The 24,098-nt window shown below is 34.8% G+C and overlaps 1 protein-coding gene across 11 annotated transcripts in view; it reads left to right on the forward strand.

The window, feature by feature from the left end:
- Window positions 1-24,098, forward strand: part of PXDNL (peroxidasin like) — a 429,120-nt gene that overhangs the window by 293,064 nt on the left and 111,958 nt on the right. For 9 of the 11 annotated variants that reach the window (XR_012020205.1, XR_012020206.1, XR_012020207.1 and 6 more), the window contains 5 exons: window positions 767-838; window positions 5,515-5,586; window positions 11,554-11,723; window positions 14,287-14,404; window positions 21,486-21,655. Coding sequence is in view for 8 of the 11 variants with exons in the window: in XM_072804658.1 (XP_072660759.1) it covers window positions 767-838; window positions 5,515-5,586; window positions 11,554-11,723; window positions 14,287-14,404; window positions 21,486-21,655 (602 nt within the window). In the remaining 3 variants the exon portion in view is untranslated. Of the gene's footprint in view, window positions 1-766; window positions 839-5,514; window positions 5,587-11,553; window positions 11,724-14,286; window positions 14,405-21,485; window positions 21,656-24,098 lie in introns of those variants that run through there. The other 2 variants (XM_072804662.1, XM_072804666.1) reach the window with 2 other exon arrangements.

Here is a 24,098-nt window from a genome sequence, read left to right on the forward strand (position 1 = left end):
TGATTTTGAAAAAGTTGTGTTTAGAAGTCAGGTGCAAGGTGGATATTTAAATTTTTTAAGAGAAGTATGCAGCCTTTGCAGTGGATCTAAGATTTGCTCTGCTCAGCCCTCTGTTTTGAAGGCATGTTTCTCCATTTCCATCACAGAATTTCTGAGAGAAAGGGAAACCTTTCCATCTTCAGTTACACTGCTTGTTACTTCAAGAGAAGCCTTTATGAAATGGCTGCTTTGGAAATATTCCCTGGATCGATTGGATAGAGGGATACCATGGACTGCAAAGGTCCAGTTCTAAATGGATTAAAACAAGATGCATTACTTTTAAATATATCCTCAGGCATAATTACTTCACTTCAAATATTCGTCATATTACATAAAATATATTATTTTTCTGCCTTCTCTAGATAGGAACATTCCCTCTATCCTGAAATGTAATAAGCATGTGGTCATTTGTAACGTGTCTTATTATTATTCCAGTTTTAATTATTATTCTAGCTTCACTTTAAACATTTTAATGAGTAGAACAGTAATTTCACCAGCTGCTTAGTATCGTTCTACTCAAGAGTGCTACCTAAGAGAAGAGGTGACATCAAGTTACTGCTACTGGAAGCACTTTCTGTTGGTTGCCTGTTGGAACATCAACTGTAAAGAGTAGAGGGTACTTGAAGTACTTCAGAGCTGCATTTCAGCTGCAGCTATTGTTAATTCCTCAAATATTTTATTTTGCTCCCCAGCACAAGAAATAACCAACTTGTTTTGTGCCTTCCAGGTATATTCATTTCAACCAAATAGAAATGCTACAGCCAGAGACCTTTGGAGACCTTCTGAAATTAGAGCGACTGTAAGTGTTGACTCTTTAGACGTCCTTTGTTCTGCTTTACTACTTCTGTTTATACAATGTACTGACTGCCCTGGAGATCAGGACATTTTGTTCTAAGCCTAAGAAGCAGAGCCTGTACCTTTGTACTATTAGAGTTATTGTAAAACATTCTATAGTTTTAAATCAATGAAGAAAAGATGAATAACCCAATTAAAAACAAGGCAAAAGCAATGAACAACACTTCACGCAGGAAGTAAAACCACTTTGAAAACTTACAGTAGAATCCACCACAATTAACCATACACATCTCCTATGACCTATCAATCAGTTCCACTTGTAGTTATAGACACAACAGACATGTACATGTATGCATGTGCACTAGAAGCATGTTCTAGAGTGTTTATGGCACCATCACTTCTAACAGCTCTACACTAGAGCTACCTAAATATCCAACAACAAAAGAAGGGAAATAAGTTGCTGCATATTCACAAATAGAAGACTGTACAGCACATATGAGTCTCAAACATTTTGAGCAGGAAAAAGTCCAAACACTGAAAATTGCATAGTTTGATTTGTTTTTTGAAGAAATTCAGAAATAGCAGGAACATGTGTAATAGCTAAAGGTTAGACAGTGGTTCCCTTTGGAGAGAAGGAAGTGATGGATAGCAGCAGTAGGAGGGAGCTTTTGCAGTCCTAGCAGTTTTGTCTTTTTCTTTTTTCCCAGCTGCATTCACTTCCAGGAAAGTCATCATGCTTCTAGTATGATATGTGTACTTTTCTAGATGAATGTGATATTTAATAAAGCTTTATTAAATAATAATGACAAACCAAAGGAGCTTGGAGAGCCTCCTTTTGTGTTGTGTTTTATTGGATGAATACATTTTACCCCTTAATTTCCTCCAATACCTTATATTAATAAATTAATTATGATTTTAGCAGAAGATATGGATTTTTTTATGAACAGAAAGATATGGATTTTTTTATGAACAGAAAGATGGATTTTTTTATGAACAGAAAGAAAAGTTTAGATGTAGCTAAACTTAATCAGGACTCTGTTTGAATTAAAATATATCTGAAAAAATTGGAATTAGGAGTCTGTAGGTTGTGAAATAGATGTGCTTTCATATTGATACATGAAATAAACAAGTAAAGTTAAAAGATAAAAAGAGCTAATCAACCACTTTTCCATGCCATCCCACCAACCTTATTTGCATATAGAAATATGGGAATTGTAATGCATAAAATTGCATTGTTGGATTTGTGTGCTTGTTTTGCTGAAGGTATTTAATGGAGTAGATGTAACTGTACCACTTCCTGCTCCACCAGCTCTCAGCCCTGAGTTCCACCTCAGCAAATTCAAGGTTTAGCATCATGATGACTAATAACCTCAAAAAAATCTAAGCCACCAACTTTAATGTTGGAAAAAGTTTTGCTGATGAATAAGCATTACTTTCCTCCATTGAAAACTGGGAAGGGGAGATTCCTGCTCCCCAAAGGAGATCTGGAAACCTTTATAGGCCCTATGGCAGTGATGGCACCATGTGCCTTTCAGAGGGGACTATTATCTTAGGATCTATGAGTGATCTTGAAGGAGTAGGGAATGACCAAGAAAAAATGCTTTAACTTTTACTTTCCCCTCTACTATGTAAATAAAAACTGTATATACTTATTTCTTGAAAGATCTCTGATTATATTAATCACAGTGTGTTTTGTTATATTTCTCTTTTTTTAGTTCTTTGAATTCTCCTGCTTCTTCTGGTGTTGGTTTTTCTTTGTTTTGTCTTGGTCATTACTTGCCATTTTTTTGGTTCTGATTAAGCTCCTATACTTTGTGATTATTGGTATTTATATTTGAAAATATGGGGTTGGGGGTCTAAGTTTCTCCTTTTCCCTTGTAGGTATGTCTGTTCTCTTCCAAAATTTCCCACTAGAGAGAATTTTAGTCTTGACAGTTGGGTGGGAAAACTGCAGATTTCTCTGTCTAAAATACTAGAATGTGGAAAGAAAGCCTTCCTTATAAAGAACATTCATGGTTACTAAGAATACATTTGGTTTTATTGGTTTGCGGAGAATACCAGCTTGAAACAGCATCACACTGGATGCTTTATGGAGCCTCAGGGACTGACATTGAGTCAACCAGCCTGGAAACTGTCTTCTTTACCAGGCATAAATCTCACTGTAGCCAAGGTTCTTCAAGAAGCTTTTTCAAAGTATAGGACCTGAATATGAAGTTTTCTCTACTTCTTAGAAGTCTCTTGGATTTCCAGTGGCTATATCTTGAAATACTAATCTAAGTTTCAGGCAGAAGATACACTTTTCTCTCCTCAGAACGTTGATGTTGAAAAAACTCATTCGTGGCTTGGCTTGTTTGATAACATGTGTATTTCTGTCACAGGAAGGAGATCAGTCTTTGTATAAATCTCAGTGCAATGGATACTGTTATTTTTTTAACCAAGTTTGACATAAAATATTAGTAGCAAATAATTATTATATGAACTTTCCAATACAAGAAGAAGTGTTTTTGAGATCTTATTGGGAGTAAAGCAATCAAAGTGGTACTTCTATAAGCAGAACTCAACAAATAGTTTGCAGAGGCACTTTGAAGATTAACTTCAGGGAAGTTAGAAAGAAGAAAGAAAAAAGAAAGCACAGGCACACATTTTTGCACCCCTGCTGAACAGTACTGCTGAAATACTACTACTGTTTTAATACTCTCACTGACATAGTAATCTAAGAGAGAAATAATAATAACTATTATCATAATAAGTTCATTTCATAGATAAGGGAACTGAGGTTTAGAGAGAGTAATCTACTTGAAAACAAATAGTTATAGAAATAGCAAGTAGCAATCGAATCTGATTTGGGAACCCCAATAATATGTATGGCATAAACTAATGTTAAAATAACATTAATTTGGACATTTTGTCATTGCACAAAATAAAGGAAAATTTTTGATATTTACATACCTTCAAAATCTGTGATTATGAAATTGTTATTATGCTTTTTTGTTGATTTGTTTTGCCTGTTAATTAATTCTGGTCTACTTGGCTTGGAAAATAGGTATATCTTTCAATATCTGATTATTGATGCCATTTCCAGCCTTTTAAATATGTTAAGAGAATGATCAGCAGCCTTTTTACTGTTGCTATCACACTAGACTCTACTAGTTGTAAAATAGTGAAATGAGCTTGTAGTCCAACAAAAAAACACATAAGTTGTCTAAATTATGTGGCTTTCCTAAGGTTCAGCTGCAATGGACTACAAGCTACTTCTCCATTAAATTCTATTCCAGTATCTCCCGAGATATGGATACGAGTCAGAGCTTGTGAGAAATGAGAATTACTGTGTGACTTCTATCTCCACACCCATCTTAACCTAACTGTTCACTGTTTCTTCCCTAGTCATTGCTTCTGAGTTTGGTGAATTGGGTCGGGTAGGGGAAGATGAGACTAAGGAACTAAAAGAGTGAGGATCAGGAAAAAATTTTTATCTACTCAAGATATGCATAAAATTCCAAAGCCATAAAATTATTTCGACTCCTGCTGACACCCTGTTACTTTAATCCCTAATAGATAAAATACTTAAAATTAAGCTAAAAACATACACTGCTAGGAAAACATGGTCAGATGATCTTATTTAATTTTGAGACCGGGCACTGTTCGTGAAGTAAGATTCAGAGGGAGGCTGGAAGTAGCTAATTGCTAACGTTTTCTATACAACATTCGATTATTTATGCCCATTTCTCTGTCTCTAGAAATAAATGGTGTGGCGCTTTCCTCTGTTTTGTAGACTACTGTTTTATCCTCTCTTCATACATATGCTCTTTGTTGAATGTGCTTTCAGTGGTGCTAGTGAGCAGATGGACCCTTGCTGGTGATTTGCTAGTCAGTGGGAAGAAGTAGTATGGGCAGGCCAGCATTCAGGGAACCCAAACCAGTGCAGGACAGACAAGGTGGAAGGAGGGGTGGAAATGCTGTGGCCTGGGCCTCCTCCCTTGCCTCTGGTGGTGGAAGCCATGGGAACATTTGAAAGGGAACAGGCAAATGGCTGGCTGATCCAGGGACCGCAGCAGCACCAAATGGAACTGTAGTTTAGCAAACTGCTGCTGGCCAGTAAGTGGAAGTAGACAAAGGGCTGCCAAGCCCGGGATCCAGTTAATCATGGTTCTCTTGCAAGCTGCTGCAGTCATACATTATTTTGCCATTCTTTTTGATGAATTCATTCTCTACCTTGATTTCCTATGTGTTTAAAGGTTATTTTTGTGATTTCCCTCTTTAGTATTTGTAATCTCTAACTAAATAAAACAAAAAAATTCAAGAACCATGGATGAGAAAATACATGCAGGTAAGTCTTTAAAACTGTACTTGCACAAATGACAATTTTGTGTTTGCCCTTTCTCACTGAAATATTTTTAAAAATGTATTTGGATTTAGGGTGCCTAGGTGGCTCAACTGGTTAAGCATCTGCCTTAATTAGGCTCAGGTCACAATCGCAGGGTCCTGGGATTGAGTCTTACATGGGGCCCTCTGTTCAGCAGGGATTCTGCTTCTCCCTCTTACTCTCTCTCTATGTTTTTCCTATCAAACAATAATAAAATCATAAAAAAAAAGTATTTGGATTCACAATTCGATTTTTTAAAAAGTCTCCCCAAAGCATCATTACTGTGTTTTGATTCAAAGTTATCTTTTGTTTTTCAGGTTTTTGCATAACAACAAATTATCTAAAATCCCTGCTGGGAGCTTTTCTCATCTGGATTCATTAAAGAGACTGTAAGTGAAAGCAAGTGCTCAAACACAAAACCTTATAATTTCCCCCCAAATCAATAAATCCCAAGCAATGATTTGCCTTTGTCTCCTTTGGCCATGAAAGATCATTGCAATTCCAGCGTGTAAGGGAGAAAACAGTTTCGTTAACTGCAGAGTGATAGAGGACGCAGTCTACTGAGCTTTTATGTATTCTCTTAGAAGTAGCATTCAAAAGGAATTTTGAAGATAGAAGTTTCCCCGGTTCTCAGTAATTTCCTTGCTGGCCAAATCTAAAGACTCCCAAGACTTCCTTTTCCTTGAGCTTTTATTTAAAAAGAGATGTGAGAAGTTCCAAAGAAAGTCTAACTCCCCTGTCCAGGCTTCAGAAGTTTTCCCTCATTGCACATATGGTTGGTTACTGGTACTGTTCATTTCTTCCTACACTAAACAATTCAGAGTGAACCTCCCAATCCTGTTTGAGCCTCCAGCCACCTTGCTTTTCTTTCTGCCTGCGTGAATCACTCTCCTTTACCCTGATCTGTCTCTTCACCTCGATCTCTGGGTATGCTTCTGCATTGTTGATGGATTTAGGGTTGTTGTTGTTGTTGTTTTTTTTTCCCCTCAGTTAGTTCCAGTTATCAGATAAAAACCCAATGCCCTGCTTCCTAGTGCTAGTTGGAGGGTACAGAGTGGAAAAATCACAAAAGTGTATCTCTCAGTTGCCTTTGAAGGCTCGTTGTTGCTGATGTCTTTCTGGTGTGATATGCCCAGGTCCAGGTCAATGGGCTAGGAAATGTGAAGCTTAGATAGATTTTGAACACTGGGGGAAATGATTTTGTGTTTAACTCGTGCTGGAAATAATGCTTGGAATCATTGCATTTCAAAGATCATGAATAATCAGGAGGACTGCTTATCCAGCTGCAGTCCATTTTGTCAAGTGTATATTGTCTGTCTGCTTTCATGGCACTTCACACAGAAGACACTGCATTCCTGCCTTTTCTCCTTGGGTTGGGCTCTTTATGCTTGGACCCACACTTGTTTGATGATTCTCTTTTTCTGTCAAAATTTTCTGGCTTCTCAGAACTGGTTTCACTACAGCCATTTGGAATGGTATGCACACTGATTCCTGTTTGTTGTAATAATAGACTATCTTTTAGGGGATCCCTGGGTGGCTCAGTGGTTTAGCACCTGCCTTTGGCCCAGGGAGTCTTGGGGATTGAGTCCCACATTGGGCTCCCTGCATGGAGCTTGCTTCACCCTCTGCCTCTGTCTCTGCCTTTCTCTCTTTCTCTCTGTCTCTCATGAATAAATAAGTAAATAATCTTTAAAAAATAGACTATCTTTTAGAGCAGTTTTGGGTTCACAGAATGGAACCCAAAGGAATTTGTACATTTGTTAAAATTCATACCCTATAATCACCCGAAGTCCACAGTTTATCTTAGGGTTCACTTTTGGTATTGTACATTGTATGGGTTCAGACCAATGTATAATGACATATATCATCACTCTAATGTAACATGGAATATTCTCACTGCCCTTAAAGTCCTCTGTGTTCCACCTATTCATCCCATCCTGCCCCTAAGGCCCGTCTTTTACCATCTCCATAGTTTTGTCTTTTCTCTAGGGTCATATGGTTGGAATCATAGGGTTTGCAGCCTTTTCAGATTAGTTTCTTTCATTTAGTAATAGGCATTTAAGATTCTTCCATGCCTTTTCATGGCTTACTAGCTAATTTCTTTTAAGTGTTGAATAATATTCCATTGTCTGCACATATCAGTTTCTTTATCCATTCACCTATTGAAGGACATTTGCTTGCTTCCGAATTTTGGCAATTATAAAGCTGCTATAAGCATCCATGTGTAGGTTTTTGAATGGACATAAGTTGCACTTCCTTTGGGTAAATACAAAAAAGCATGATTGCTGGGTGTCACGGCTAAAGTGTATTTAGTAAGTTTTGTAAGAAATTGCCAAACTGTCCTTCAAAGTGGCTGCACCGTTTTGTGGTTCTACCAGCAATGAATGACAGCTCTGTTGCTCCACGCCCTCACTGACATTTAGTGTTGTCAGTGTCCTGCATTTTGGCCATTCCAACAGATGTGTAATTGTATCTTATTATTGTCTTAACATTCTTTAGTTATTTTTGGAAAACGAAAAATATCAATGTATTTTGTAACCAGGTCATAGGATGCTTTATTTTGGTAGTAGGAGGAATAGTATTTTACTTACCCTCTTTCTCTTTTGTTGGATTTGTTTTATCAGTTATGGTTAGAGTCACTGTATATTTACAATTATAATTCCCATTAAATGTTTCTTTTCTACATAAATTTCTATCTGGGTATCATTCTTGACTTCTAGGACTCTCAGAAAGTCTTAAAATGCTAAATCTCTTGTTTGTTTTTTTTTTTTTTCTTCAAGATTTTTATTTATCTATTCATGAGAGACACACAGACAGAGAGAGAGGCAGAGACACAGGCAGAGGGAGAAGCAGGCTCCATGCAGGAAGCCTGGTGCAGGCCCTGCTCCCGGGACTCTAGGATCACACCCTGGGCAGAAGGCATGCGCCAACTGCAAGGCTACCCAGGGATCCCCTGTTTGTTTTTCTAATCTCTTTCTATTATTCTTTCTTGTTAAATTTTAGTAGCATCTTTTTTTTTCTAACCTCTTACATTTAATGAAACAGCATTCACTCCATTGCTGGAACACACACAGAGAAATAAACACTAATAAAGGAGCAGAGCGAGATCCTACTTACAGTGATATGCCAGTATGTATCTTATATGCATGTACTATATAGACTTCAAATATTTTAAGCCACTTTTAAGATAATGTTGTATGTTGTGTTGATGGAGTGTCTGTTTTCATAGATGGTACACTGATCACTTATGGCCATGATAAACTGATACATAGATGATTTCAGTAAACTCTTCCAAGATTCGTGAGTTCTTAGTCAGTCTCAGATGGCGAGCACTGGCACCTAGTTATTCCAAATCCTGAAACATGTGCCTGACCAGGCTGTAATTTAGACATGAAAATCAGTATATAGGAAAGTGACTGAGGGCTAGTAAATGAGCTGCACCTATCATCAAATAAATTCCATCTTCCACAATGAAGTCTCTCAACAACTAGGGGAGGGTCACTTTGCTGGTTGCACCTAGATGTTCAAGAAACCTGTGTGAATCACATCTGCCCTATCACCTTGGGAGCTGCGTGTGACCCCTGAAAGTAGTTTCCCCACCTGGACCATATCATTTCTAACTCATGACAACCATACTCCTTCCAAGAGTTCTGAAACAATTGATGAAATGCTTTTTAAAAAGTGCTTTTGGATCTTTAGGTGAAAGGGATTATACAGGTACAAGTGATATATTACTGTATTTTCAAATAGAAAGATTTGAATATGAATTTACCCCATGCTTTTTTCCCCCTTTGAAATTGTAAACTGAGCAGTGGGCAGGACAAAGTGGATAATTATTTGAGGGTTGTGATTCTTGAATGAATACTATCAAAAGGCAGTTGTCTTTTATTTAGGGTATCTGGTGTCACATTTGATGTAAGAGAACTTTCAAAATAGAGAACAGTAAAATAGCAATGATTTTAAGCATAGTATATTACTAATACGTATGGTCTAGTAAAACCCACCTTTATTATTGCTTTACTGGATAGCTTTTTATTTCTCAAAATTTATGGCTTTAAATTATAGGCAATGTTTCAAAGAATGCTTTCCCAGTATGAATTTGGAAGCACTCTATTTATAAAGTCTCCCCAAATAGATTTTTGTGAAAAAAAAAAAAAATAGTTCTAGTACTATATATTATTTCAAGCATAAAGGAGGTTTTTAAGTGGCAAGTGAAAAAAAAATCCTGTAGTTGTTTTATTCATGTTTTGTATCCCTGCTATGGATGAATATTTTAATTGAAGTCAATGGTCATATAAAGAAGAAATTAAATCTTATGCTTAAATGTTGCTAAACCACATAAGCATGAGGATACATATGGGAAAGCATGGAGCACTGATTAATGGAGAACTGATATGTAAGCAATGGTGATGTCAGGGAAGTGGAAATTCCAGACTGTTAGGGTCTCATGACTATGATGTTCCCAAGGGAGTTATGTTGGTGTCCTGGCTTTTGTTCACTTAGAATCTCATGGTGATACTAATGGGAGAATCTATACCTTAATATTTAACAACAAACTGCTTTTGATAAACTTACCAGGCAATAAACTCAAAACATAAATCAGAATGAACTTTGGACTCCTTAATTTTGAGATAGATGTTTTTTTAGCAAAGTAGCTGATACAGTGAATTAGTCAGTCACAAGGAACAGCCAGGATACTGAAACCAATACCTTGCTGAACAAGCACTAGTTAACTGTTACCTCTTATACATCACTTCAGACAAGGCTGAAAATAGTCTCCATTTCAGTTATGGTTTTATATTCTCAGTTTCATGTGAAGTCTTGATGGAAGCATTAAACAAATAAAATCCATATCATTCAGCAACTTTTTAATGAGTATGAGATTTCCCCCCTTAATTTAACAGTTTAATGCTGCTAAATATAACTACTGTTTTTAGTGTAATGCAATTTAAGCATATTATAACAATCTCATGCACTAAACATCTACAGTATACTTTGCAAAATTATCAGACATTAATTTTTTTAAACTTATTTTAAAAATTACAGTTTTCTGGAATTATTATGTAAATCTAGAGAAAACATGATTTTTTTGTTTACTTTTAGATTTTTACTTGTTTACTTTTACTTTTAAAAACTGTTCCAGTAACTTGATATTAATATGGGCTTCTAAGCTAAAGCAGCTAAGATTTTTTGTTTCCCAAATGATTTTTAAAGACATTTCATACAATCATTAAAAAATTGCAGCATTTTTAACTTCTGTTTAAAAATAATATTAGGCATTATTATTACAATAAAATGTGAACAATGTAACCCTTGTCACTATCATAAATATATTCATATTATCATTTCATCCCTGGAATTCCCTTGTGTAGAGTGTGACCTGATTACTGCTGTAGACACTCTTGCAGATTTCATTTAGCTAATGCTGCCCTTTAACCTTTGGGATGGATAAAAGAGATAATTTATCATTTCTGTGCCCTTTTGCTATGCATCTTTTGGCAAGAATGGAGGTATACACTATAATCTCTTTGGCTATCTATTAATTTTATTTTGTGAGAAAAAAGTGCTAGAGAGGATTAGGAAAATGTAGTAGAATTTAGCAAAAGTGAGGAACTCCTGGTCATAGATTAGGAAATATCACAAAAAAATATGAAGGGCCTACCCATCACAGCCTCTAAGAGTCACTTCCAGATGTGGATCTTTTTAAAATGGCATCATTTCCAGTGATAGCCAGGCCTTTTAGCACACACAAGAAAGAAACTTCAAAAAACCCTGCCTCTAATTTCTAGGGAAAATTGAAAACACAAAGGAACACATACCTATCTATACTGATGTCAAGGTGGTTTATAAGAGAAAAGAGCAAGTCATCTTGGGCAGCTGCCCAAATTATACACAGTGCATTTATAGGCTTCCTTTGGGTAATAAAGCCTCTAGTAAGTAATATCGATGAAAAAGTTTAAAAAGAACACCACCAAATATAAATACTTTGTTCTTAACATGTAAAAGAACTATAATATTTCAGTATGTATAGTTTTAATTCTTAGTCTTCTCTAAAACAATACTCATTTTATCTTACAGTTTTTTAAATCAAATAATATGCATGTTAAGTAAAAATCACTTTTTGAATCTCAAAGTACTTTCCAAAAATATTGCTAATACGAAAATATATCTATTTTTGTTCAAGAAATGCAAGCAGGTAAGCATGTGTTTCAATCTGTTAATTTGTAACTAGAAATCTTCGAGTCAAAAATGTGACTGAGAAGGTACATTAGAGGAAGTTAAAAATTTTAATTCAGAAGATTTTAAAAAAATTAACAGTCCCTTTCAACAGTTGTAATTCTTGCCTACATGCCTAGGCGTCTGGATTCCAATGCTCTAGTTTGTGACTGTGATTTAATGTGGCTGGGGGAACTTATGCAAGGCTATGCCCGAAATGGCCAAATTCAGGCTGCTGCTACATGCGAGTATCCCCGAAGGCTCCAAGGACGCTCCATCGCTTCGTTAACAGTAGAAGAATTCAACTGTGGTATGCAATTTTCTCTCTGTGTGTAAAATGGAATGTCTTTTCTTTGTTCCCTTTCTATAAATGTTTGTTATATGATGTTGCATTTGGAAGAGCGTAATATCAGAAAATGTTACCAGGGGTTTTAGTTAAAAGTATGGCCAATTTCCTTTTCATCATCTGCATTTTTATTTAAGGAAGTTTTTATCAACATCATAACCAGAGCTGGGACGGTCCTTGAGGATCCTTTAATCCAACTTCCAAATTTCAAAGGAGAAACAATAAGGAAAACTATTTTTCAACAAGGTCACAGGACACTGTTACCAGCATTAAAGGTTCCACTTATACCAGTATTACTTAAGTGCTAATAATCAATAATTGAAGTTTTTCAACTTTAGATCATATAATTATTAATATTCATAATAGTAATGCAAACTTTCAATTTGACAAGCATAGTTCATATTCTGACAGCTTTAATAATTCTATCAGGCTTTAATTGAAAATCCAATCATCACTTCTTAGAAATTATTTGGTTCTCACTGCAAGCTTTCAATATAAATAAAAGAATATCTACCTTTATATCTATCTAATCTATTTTTATATATAGCTTTAAATACGAAAAAATGAATATACATACATACGTGTGCACGTGTGTGATAATTGGGCTCCTTGAAAATTTACTCAGGTGATAGCTTACAGCAGAAATTTGCTTTCTAATGTCTCATTCACTTGAGGCCAATTTTTTAATTCCTTTAAGCAGTACATTTGGAAAATTATATTAATATAATTTAATTCCATCCAGATTAAGACAAAGTGCCTTGGTCTTTATTTCCAAATAAGTTGGATTTGTCCATACCTTCCATTCTTACTACCAACTTGCAATTTATGTCATAGTCAAGTTTGCCAGGAACACAGAACATAACTGCTGTCCCAGCTTTCATTTTCTTCACCTCTAATCTATTATATTTGGGGAGATATTTTAAAACACAGATCTGATTACATAATTCTTATTGCTATCACTCATTTATAGCTTCCCACACCTTAAAATGAAACACCAAATCATTTACAAGGTCACACTTCCTATATGTTATAATTCCTGGCTACTCTGTAACCTTGATTCATTCTGCCCGTGCATCTGCTCAGTGATGTTTAGCCATCTCTATGTTCTTTCAGTTCCTAGAAATTCTTAAGCTTTTCTCCAACTCAAGGACTGACTACATGCTATTTACAACAATATCCTTCTTGCAACTCTTCTTTTAAGAGCCCTCTTCTTAAATATTAATTACTTGGAAAGGTTTTATTTAATTTCACTCTCTACCCACCGTCTCCCTACTACACACTCAGCATCAAGTCCCTTTTACAATCTGTCAAATCATCATTTATTTTTCTTGGCATTTATTATATTATTATACATTTTTGTGTTTGTTTAATTTCAGTTGCTTCAATGAAACTGTAAGCCCATGAGTAGAGACTTTGTTTTGATCACTGTTTCATCACTGTCTCAGCACTGTGCCTGACACACTGTAATGCTGCATTATTTTTTTAAAAATATATAAATGAATCAAACCATTTTTTGAAAAAAAGAGTAAGGCCAAGATGTTGTTCATATGGACTTTCAATGAGGTGGTTAAGATTGATAGAGATCCATGTAACATTCCTCAGACATGTTAAATTTGTTAATGATTGGAAGTCTCACATGATACATTTATAAAAAGAAGAGTTTTTATCATTTAGAAAGATAATTAAAAATTATATTAAGTTTGCTATAGACAGGCAAAATTCCCCTTTTTACATTGTTCTCTATAAATTCAATATTATCTGATTAAAAATAAATCATCCACTCCCATATTAAAATAATTTAAATGTTTCTGTGTTTTACCACTAATTATTATTTGAGAATGGAAACATTCATTTATATTAATACATAATTTGCTCAACCAGGTTTGAGGCCTAGGCATACAAATTCTTATAAATTGCATAAAGTAGGTAGTTAGATGGCTAATTGTCTAGAAGAGTGCCTGCAAAATTGCAAGCTCAACTGAAGTACTTGGCTTGAAATATTGACCCATAATATCAAACTCCTTCTAAATATAGTTGTATTGAACTACTAGAAATAAAAGCACAGGGAAATGTGTTTAACTTACTTCATTGGAAATTTCTTTATGCAGTGAATCTTTCAAACTTCTTCTTCTTTTTTTTTTTTTTTTTTTTTAGATTTTATTTATTAGAGACACCCAGAGACAGAGAGAGAGAAAGAGAGAGAGAGAGAGAGAGGCAGAGGGAGAAGCAGGCTCCATGCAGGAAGCCCAACGTGGGACTCGATCCTGGGTCTCCAGGATCAGGCCCTGGGCTGAAGGCAGCGCTAAACCGCTAAGGCACTGGGGCTGCCCAATCTTTCAAACTTCTAAACTTTTGTTAAGTATATGTCTAACATCTAAACTGGTATATTACTGGGAAAATGCAGTAGAATCTGTAAAACTTTAATGTAGAAGGAAATTAAAATTATCTGTAGTCCTTTGCCAATAGTATCTTAGAATACCATAAATTTTGGATCTTTAAAAGCATACCAATAATTCTTCTATTACAGAGAGTCCTCGAATTACTTATGAGCCCCAGGATGTGGAGGTAACATCAGGGAATACTGTCTACTTTACCTGCCGGGCTGAAGGAAATCCCAAACCAGAGATTATTTGGATACATAACAAGTAAATACTGAGCATGAGCATGTGTTGGATTCTCTTCCAATTTCATTAATCCATTTATCTTTCTTCAACTAGTTTATTTAGAGATGAAAGTTCCAAAATTGCCAGTATTTCTGGACATTTCATAAAAATGTCTTTTAAATTTCATCTTTTGACTTGTCCAAAGTATCTGGAAGACTTCTTAAAATTGTATATTTCCAGATAACAATGATTGTAAAATTGAATAAAGGAATCTTGTATTATTTCTAGAAGGAAATATTTAGATAGTAACAAAATAGTATGTTTTAAAATCTGAACATAATTAGATATAACCTCATCTTAATTATTTTAGTTTCAAACTGGTTTTTACATTTGATGTTGCAAATTTTACATAGTAAATCAGTATAACATTATGTAAGTGAATTGACAATAAAGGATATGCAAGATTATTTAAAATACTAGTCATTTATTTTATTCTTATTGCAATATTTGATAAAACATGGTACTATGAGTCTAAAAGCCTGTGAACATAAAGTTGAATAGTAATAAGAAACATAAAAAGTTAAAGTCAAAGTAAAAAAAAAGGAGTTGGAAAGTAATATGAAATAGATACATAGAATGAATTATATACTTAACACAATTCAATTATAGCACTTGGACAATTATATTATCATTAATTACATTACTGGTACCTCGTATGGTTTGCATGTGTCTCTTCCATGCTTGCACAAGATATCACTGATTGTTTTCTGTCATGTGTATAATTAAATGTTTATGCTTTTCTTGATAAAATATTCTGATATAGTTTGTGTCTTTTTGTATATAATTTATATTTGTAATTATAGTAAGAAACCCAGACATGTCTGTAAAATGTGTTTTTAATTCTAGTAAAAAACTAATAAGTACAGGTTAAAAATAGCTTGGAAAGAAGGCAATTATGAATACTATTAAATCTGGAATCTGGCCCAGGAGAAAGACTTCAATTGATAGAAGACTTCAATTTATTTCCATCTGGAGATTGTTCAAGGGTACTTGAGAAATAGAAATTGCTGCTTGTAATGTCTTCAAACTGCTTGCTCTGCCTTCTTAACAGTTTAAATTCAGACATTATGTGTTCAGGGTTATAAAGGTACTGACTAGTATTCAGAAAGGGATAAATAAAAAATCATATTGCCTGATGGAATGTATGACATAAGGGTTTTAAATATGGTGACTAAAGAAGTTAAGATTCATTTAAAGGAAACAAAGAAATTGAAAAAGAAGGAATAAAATGAAGGAAAGGTAAATTATAAGTAGAAATTTCTGTTATAGTATTAACATTTTCATATAGAAAAAAATAGAGATGAAAGGGAAGAATTTATGCAAAGAAATGCTTAATATTAACAAATCTTAGCTTACTTATCAAGTATTTTTTTTATAAAAAGATCATATATGTACTGAAAGTACATGAAATGTATAGTACAGCAGATAATTTGAAACACACATCTATTTAACTAAACTAGGCTAAGAAAATAATACTACCAATTCATTAAAAGCTAGCTAGGTGTTCTTTCCTTAACACTGTCCTGATTTCCTCCCCTGGAAATAACCTCTATCCTGACTTTAGAGTCCATAGAGCAATGGGTTAAGAACTGATTAGACACAAGCAATGGTAGAATTAGAAAATTAGAAGGTATGTTCATTGAAATAAATTAGCTGTTAGGATGGTTAAGAAGCATGGAAATTATAATCCACAGGTCCAGGACATATCCACTGGGAATTCCAGAAAGAAAAGTTAAAAATAGTGAGCTAGAGAGAATGTTTAGAGAAGTAATAAGGAAAGAGAGAGAGAGAGAGAGAGAGAGAGAGAGAGAATTATGAGAACTCTTCCAAAAATTTAAAAAAAAAATCATGAAATTTCAGATTAAGAATTGTACTGATCCCAACCAGAGCTTAAAAAAGAAATCTATACTTGGTGCATTATGATCAGAAAATTGGAAGAGATAAAATCTTTCATTCCAAGATAATTTTCAGATTATCCTCAAATGCATAGAAGTTACAAGGACAATTAACTTTACACACTAGAAGGTAATGGCATATATTTAGCTTATTAAAGGGGAAAAAATCTAGTTTCCTTCAGTCTTAGTCAGCTAAATTATCTGACAAGCATATTAAAGACATTTTCAAAGAGTTGAGCCTTACTTAGGAATATTTGCCGAAAGTATTACAAATAAGGAAGATGTGCTATGCAAGAAACAAAAGTGAAAACAAAGTGTTTTTAAATATGTTGATAAATAAGAATAAACAGATTATTAAAGTATTGACCAACTGTAAGAGAGAAGTAAGAGAAGAAGTAAGTAAGAGAGAAGTTAGGTGATACTAACAAAAATATTGTATGGAGAAAGGACATAATTAAATCATTTTCCATGCCTCAGCTTTGAAGTGTAGAATGATAATGACTCTTTGAGATTTTGAGAAGTCAAGAAGACTTGTTAAAAATTATGGTAAAATACTAAGAAACAGGAAGAGAATACAACTTTCATACTAAGAGAAGAGAAAGAGGGATTAAAGAAAACTAGACCAACCAACAAAAGGAATGGAGAGGTAGAATTAAGGTAAAGGAAAGGCAAAGGACAGAGAAAATGAACAACATTTCTCATAAGAAATAAGCTTAAATACATTAATAAAAATAATAAATGTACAGACTTAAATAGCCTTTTTAAAGACCTTATGATTGGATTAAAAATTTCAGCTATGTGCTGCTTACATTTATCTAAAACATTATGATACTGGGAGGTAAAAGCTAGATGGTAAACAGATAATAGCAAAGTTGGACTAATCAAAATAAAGGTCTATATCAAGATTAATATCAACCAAAATAAATTTGAGAAAAGTATAATTGCATATCATTAGATCATAGATAAAAACAACAATTCACCTGGATATGAGTTCACAAACCTTTGTATACCTAACAAAATAGCTACCCAAAAAATAAAACAAAATTAAGAGGATTACCAGGATTAATTGGCATAAAGTCAATTATGGGGAGAAATTTTAGTACTATTTTCTTAGAATAAGAACATAAATTAATAGGAACAACATAGGAAGACTGATTTTATATGTAATATATATGTCTGCTACGTGAAAAGTTACACTCTGCTATGGTTTCAAGTAACTATGGAATATTTATCAAAATTGATGACATATAAAGAAAGAAAAATCTCAACTCATAGCAAAGAACCAACTTCATAAAGACCTCTTTTTTTGACCATAATTTAATAAAATTAGATATCAACCATTTGTCAATGTTTGCAGATTCTTTAGGCTTATCAGAAGGAAAGTAAAGTGAATACCAGTACCTAGAAATAACAATCAAAATAATTTTTTAATAAATGATTGATTGGATTCAAAAAGGAGGAAAAGCATACCAGCTGGAAAAAGAATGAGAAAAGTACAGGATGGAAATCAATTATGATTGGATTCGGGAAAAAGAATAGATCATATTTGTTAGAATAAGGATTTTACATAGGAGTGTAATAGGAAAAGATTGCAAAACGACTGGAAGGCTAATGACTTCGGCTTTTAATATATAATCTTTGAGTGCCACTGGATATCGAGCAAGATAATCACATGACTATAAACCATTCATGCCTTTCTTAATGTTGAGGTTCTAGACTGTGGGAATTTTGGCCATTAAAAAAAAAATGGAAACTGTGGCAAATATTAGTACAATATTTACAGTAGATTATAAGCAAGTTTTGCAACTATATTCTAACCTATAGTTTTTCACTATATGCCTTCTCTCTCTCTTTCTCTCTCTTTTTTTTTTTTAAGATTTTAGTCATTTATGAGAGACACACAGAGACAGGTAAAGACATAGGCAGAGGGAGAAGCAGGCTCCCTGTGGGGAGCCTGATGCAGGACTTGATCCCAGGGTCCTGGGATCAAGTCCTGAGCCAAAGGCAGGCACTCAACCACTGAGCCACTCAGGCATCCCTCACTATATGCTTTCTTATGTGGAAGATATTTTTAAAATGTGGGCAGAGATGATAACTTATTCATCTTTATATTTCTGGTACCTAGCCATAGGGCCTAGTTCTTAGAAAACCCTTAATAAGTGTTTGCTGCAATGAATTTCCTTTAATAATCAAATATGTTTATTGGCGTATTTCCAAGGAAAGAAAAACAGGTAAATTCAACTTAAGAAAACCTTTGTGTTTTTACATATGATTACTATTGGTTTGCATCAAATTGACAATGCAATACGTATATTGAATCATGAAGACATGCTTTGAATTTTTGAAGGAACATCATGATTCATGAGCAAACAACTTTTATCAGCATAATGAAGAAGATAGGAACAAAGAAGGAAATGACTAAGAAAAGGAATGGTGTATTTTAAATTTATGGTGTGTTTTGCTGCTGTTGGGTTTAAATCAAGTGAGTGAAAATTGGTGAATTCCATTGCATTGTCTAACCAGAAGATAGATCTCATGTACACATTTGGTAACTTTTTATATTTTATTTTATTTATTTACTTTTTAAAAATTTTATTTATTCGTGAAAGACAGAGAGAGAGAGAGAGGCAGAGACACAGGCAGAAGTAGAAGCAGGCTCCATGCAGGGAGCCCAAAGTGGAACTCGATCTGGAACTCCGGGATCATGCCCTGAGCTGAAGGCAGACGCTCAACTGCTGAGCCAACCCAAGCGTCCCAACCTTTGATATTTTAGAACAAATTTTTCGCCATGTTTGCTTTATTTCTCTGTGTGTAATATATGCACACAACTGTTTATCTCCTCTTCCTCTCTCTTCTCCCTCCTTTTTCTTTTGCAAGAATTCGGCATCACATGGAGGCTGAGACAAATACTGTGTTGTTACTAGTCTGTCCTTTGACGAGACTCTACCTCCATGAAGGAAGGGACTGTGTCTATCATATCATTCCAAGGAGTTGGGAAGGGTTAAATTGTAGTTTATTATAAAAGGACATAACTCACGGACAGCCAGATGGAAGATATGCATAGGGCAAGGTATGTGGGAAGAGGTGCAGAGCTTCTATGCTTTCTGAGCATGACACTATTCAAATCACTATTCAAATCTCTATGACACTATTACCAGCTCAGAAGTTCCTAGAACAAATTTTAAGGAAACTAAATCATCTTTGGAAAAGGTGAAATTCCATTATTGCTGGCATATTCCTTTGAAAGTAGGTTTAATTGGGTTCAAGGTTAGATGATTTTAGAATTGTGTTTAAAATAATTAGTTTAGGGATCCCTGGGTGGCGCAGCGGTTTGGCGCCTGCCTTTGGCCCAGGGCGCGATCCTGGAGACCCGGGATCAAGTCCCACGTCAGGCTCCTGGTGCATGGAGCCTGCTTCTCCCTCTACCTGTGTCTCTGCCTCTCTCTCTCTCTCTCTTTCTCTGTGTGACTATCATAAGTAAATAAAAATTTTTTAAAAAATCTTTTAAAAAAATAAATAAAATAATTAGTTTAATACTAAATAAGACTTTTTAATTTGTACAGTTTAAAAAAAATGATTTCTGATGTTCATTGTGTGTTACTGACATTGAGTAGTTGTTGCAGTTTATACTCATGGGAATATCCAGCATCTAGTTTCTTATGCCTTGCATTGCTGACCATTGAAAAACAATATTGTTTTTCCTGAAGCTAATCTCTTCAAAAATAGTAACTTGAAGTTCTCATTGAGTAACTAGTTGTTCTTAAAATTGACATTTTTAGTGGGTGAAAAAGAACAGATTGCTCCACTCTGAAAGAATGAAACATTCTTTTAGAATGTGAAATATAGCCATTGTGTGCTTCTTTATCCTTTGTGATGAAAATTGCTGAATAAGGATGGTTTCTCCATCTCTTTAACATGCTTTAGTTTTTACATATATGAAAATAAGAGGAGTTATTATTCTTCAGTGTTGACACATTTTTAAATTAGTAGACAGATGTTTACTTGGAAGCATTAGCTTTGTAAAACAAACAAATTAAAAAAAGAGAGAAATGAAATCCTCTCAATGGACTTTTTCCTCTATAAAGGGTGTTATTGGTGGGTGACATATAGTTAGTGTTTCATAAATGCTTATTAAGTGATGAATGTGTGTTGGGGGATTTTTTTTATTTTGAATACATTCATAGTAGTAAGCATACATTTATATTCCTTCTCACACATGATTATTCAGTATTTTTAAAGGGGAAAAAGTACCCTGGTGAAACAAAAACATTCTGTAGAAACTTCTGACATATGTTTATGTGTCAATAGCTTTGCATTTATTGCTAAAGATAACCCCAAAAAATCACCAGTATCTGAATCTTCTGGATGATAGTCTTCACTACTGTGCTTTTCCATTTAAATTGATAACAGCATTTTCCTAGTATTTCCAAAATGGTCCAGTTCAGGTAAAAGAGCCTAATATCCAGCAACTGGGTAAATGGTTTTTGCTTACTTAATGCCACGTTGTATAATTATCCTTAGGCTTTGAGTTACGTTGCCTTGACTCTAAATTTTTTCCTACTCTTTAACAAAATATAAATGTATAATGAATGACTCACAGAGAAGAGATACAAAACTCACATATCACCATTTGATGATTTCTCTCTCTTTTTTTTAATAGGAATTCAAAGATAAAACAATGTGCTGAAGTGTCTGTCACACTGGAGACAATGGCTTCAGTGTCTACATTCACGCTGTCCTGGAAAGCAGGACACTTAAACCTCTTTCCTTTCTATCATGTCTTGACTTGAAACCTGTGTGTAGGCTACAACCTCAGAAATAGGAAGGGACAACTAAGATTTAAATTAAAATTATCTGGGGACGCCTGGGTGGCTCAGTGGTTGAGTGTCTCCCTTTGGCTTACAGCGTAATCCTGGGGTGCTGGGATCGAGTCCCACATTGGACTCCCAGCAAAGAGTCTGCTTCTCCCTCTATCTATGTCTCTGCCTCTCTCTATGAATAAATAAATAAAATCTTTAAAAATATATAAATTAAAATTATCTGAATTATGAAGACAATTTGAAAAATCAATATACATGGAAGATATTTTTAAGGTCCTATATTTTTAGTCTTACTAATATTTTAAATATGACTGGAATTAAATGTGTATGTAAAATGTGTGTTTCCAGCCACTCATTGGATTTGGAAGATGATCATCGACTTAATTTGTTTGATGATGGGACGCTCATGATTCGAAACACTCGAGAGTCAGACCAAGGTGAATATCAGTGTATGGCCAGAAACTCAGCTGGGGAAGTTAAGACACAGAATGCTATGCTTAGATACTCCAGTCCTCCAGGTACAACTTTTTTTTTTTTTTTTAATTTTACTGATTGAACTTAATGTAAATGCATTAGTTCTCCATCAGTTATTTGCACTAGAAAATGACTTTATATTGCTTCTTTGGATTGCTTAAAAGTAAAACAATTGCCGTTGTCTATCACTTCCTAATCATTTACAGAAACTTGAGGTTTTTTTCTCTTGAATTTTAGTTTAATTTCCTGCCTTAGTTCTATTTTTTTCTAATCACAATAGGCGCTGTCCCAAGACTGCTATCCTCCTTTTGATTACCCATCCAGCTTCTTCAGAACATGATCCAGCATCCTCAAATGGATTCCATCCTCAAATGGAATCAGTGATACCTAGGCAGGACTATCATCCTTTTTAGCAAATCATTGAATTATTCATTCATAATCAATTCACTCACAAATATTTATTGAATGCCCACTGAGCTAACTGTTGAAGATTATATAGTTAATAACTTGTGCTCCTTTAACTTTCCAGGAGCTTTGCTTTATTTACCATAATTTCAGTGTTTTATATAAACCAGACACAGTAGCTGTGACAAATTTTTAGTAATATCATTTTCAGGAAGGTGATGGAAATAGTGAGAAATAGAGAAATATGTCTCACCTTACCAGGTCTATAATGTATTAGGTGATAGCCATAATTCAATAAAATGATAAATTTTATGATGGGTAAGGAAAGGGGATAGAAGCATAAAGGATAATTGTGTGCTGGTAAATATTTATTTTTATTTTTTAAGAAATATTTATTAGAGAGAGAGAGTATGTGTGTGTGTGCACAGGAGGTGGGTGGAATGGACAGAGGAAGAGGGAGTGAGAGAATTCTCAAGTAAATTCCCCCCCTAAGTATAGATCAAGTCACCAGGGGGCTTGATCATAACTGAGCCAAAATCAAGAGTTGGATGCCACCCAGGAGCCACCCAGGAGCCCTGCTGGTAATTGTTTAAAAACCGTCTCTGGGGCATGAAGGCAAAACCCTAATCCACAGTATTTGTTAACGATTGACATACCATCACTGAATTTGGAGTTAGGAAAAGTTGTGTAGTAGCACACCATTGCATAGAATTTCCATCAGGGAGATACAATAGATGCTAATGATCTCAAGACCCTGGATAATAGTAAAATGCAAACTAATTAGAAGTGGTAAATGTCAGAATTTATCTTTGATATTAATGAGATTTATTTAATTGTAAGTTCATGTAATTTAATTTTTAGCAATGGCTATGCTTAACAACCAGCTTGAAAAATTCCAAAAATTTGATAACTGACTCTTTAGAGCCAGCTCCAACGTACCCCTGACAGAGGAGGAGCACTTAGATCAGACTTGGAGATCTGTGTTCATTCAAGAAAGGATTTTCCATGACCAGTGACATCTAAGCTGAAAGCAAGAAGTACAAAAAAGCCAGATAAATAGGATTGAAACCTTATCATAGTGGAAAGGCAGTAAAGGTAGACAGAGCAGGGCACACTCAAGACAGAAGTTCTGGCTGCCTGGAGGATACAGATGAAGGGCCATTGGGAATTACATGAGATTTGGTGAGCTATAAGTTGAATCATTCATGACTGTACTCTAAGTGTGATCAAAATGAGATTTTTTCTTTTACAAAGATCTCTCAGGCAGCAGTTTAGAGGACAAGCAGGAGGACAGAGTAAGGTGAGGAGGTCAACAGTCTGTGGTGATAATGCAGAGGAGAGTAGTGACATTGGATAGGGCAGTGACAGAGGGAATAGAGAAGACAGCCCTGAACTAAAAGTTACTCCAGCAGAAATAATGCACTTAACTGAATATGGGAATTCCTTACAGAGTTCTTCAGCAATTTCTGATTGGCAAACCCACTAGCTCCTTTTACAGCATTATTCACTTTGCCCCCTGGGTCAGGCTGGACACTGCATGCAGGAATACGCCTACATTGACTTGGGGGCATCACTTTCTCCTGATCCTTTCCTAAGGTCCTCTCCTCCTTTCCCAAGGTCTTCAGTCTGCTTCAACTGTGCCTTCCTCACACCCTCCCCACCTGGTCTTCATCCAGTAGGCCTGCCCTAATCACATTGCTTCCTCTTCTGTTGAGCACTCCTTGAGTTTTAAAGCAATTCCCAAATATTTAACTTGAATAACTAATGTATATTTCATAGATGTTATTGCTTTAACTTTCCAGGGGCTTTTCTGAGATTTGGATTGATCTCACTACTGCCTTCTTCCTCGTTTTCATGTGTAATTTTTTTATGTCTGTCAAGCACATTCACCTGCACTTCATCTTTGTTTGCCATCACTACTGATATTATTAATATTATTAATATCTTCCTAAAGTTTCAGATTCAGCCTTTCACTGTGATCTTGTCTTCATCAAGTGTCTAGCTACTTGGTTCCAAGATGTTTCAGATTATCTTCCTTTTCATTTCCACTGCCATTGATTAACTTCCACTGCCTTTTGTACC

The sequence above is a fragment of the Canis lupus genome, chromosome 28 (assembly GCF_048164855.1).
Source record: "Canis lupus baileyi chromosome 28, mCanLup2.hap1, whole genome shotgun sequence".
NCBI classification, from domain to species: domain Eukaryota; kingdom Metazoa; phylum Chordata; class Mammalia; order Carnivora; family Canidae; genus Canis; species Canis lupus.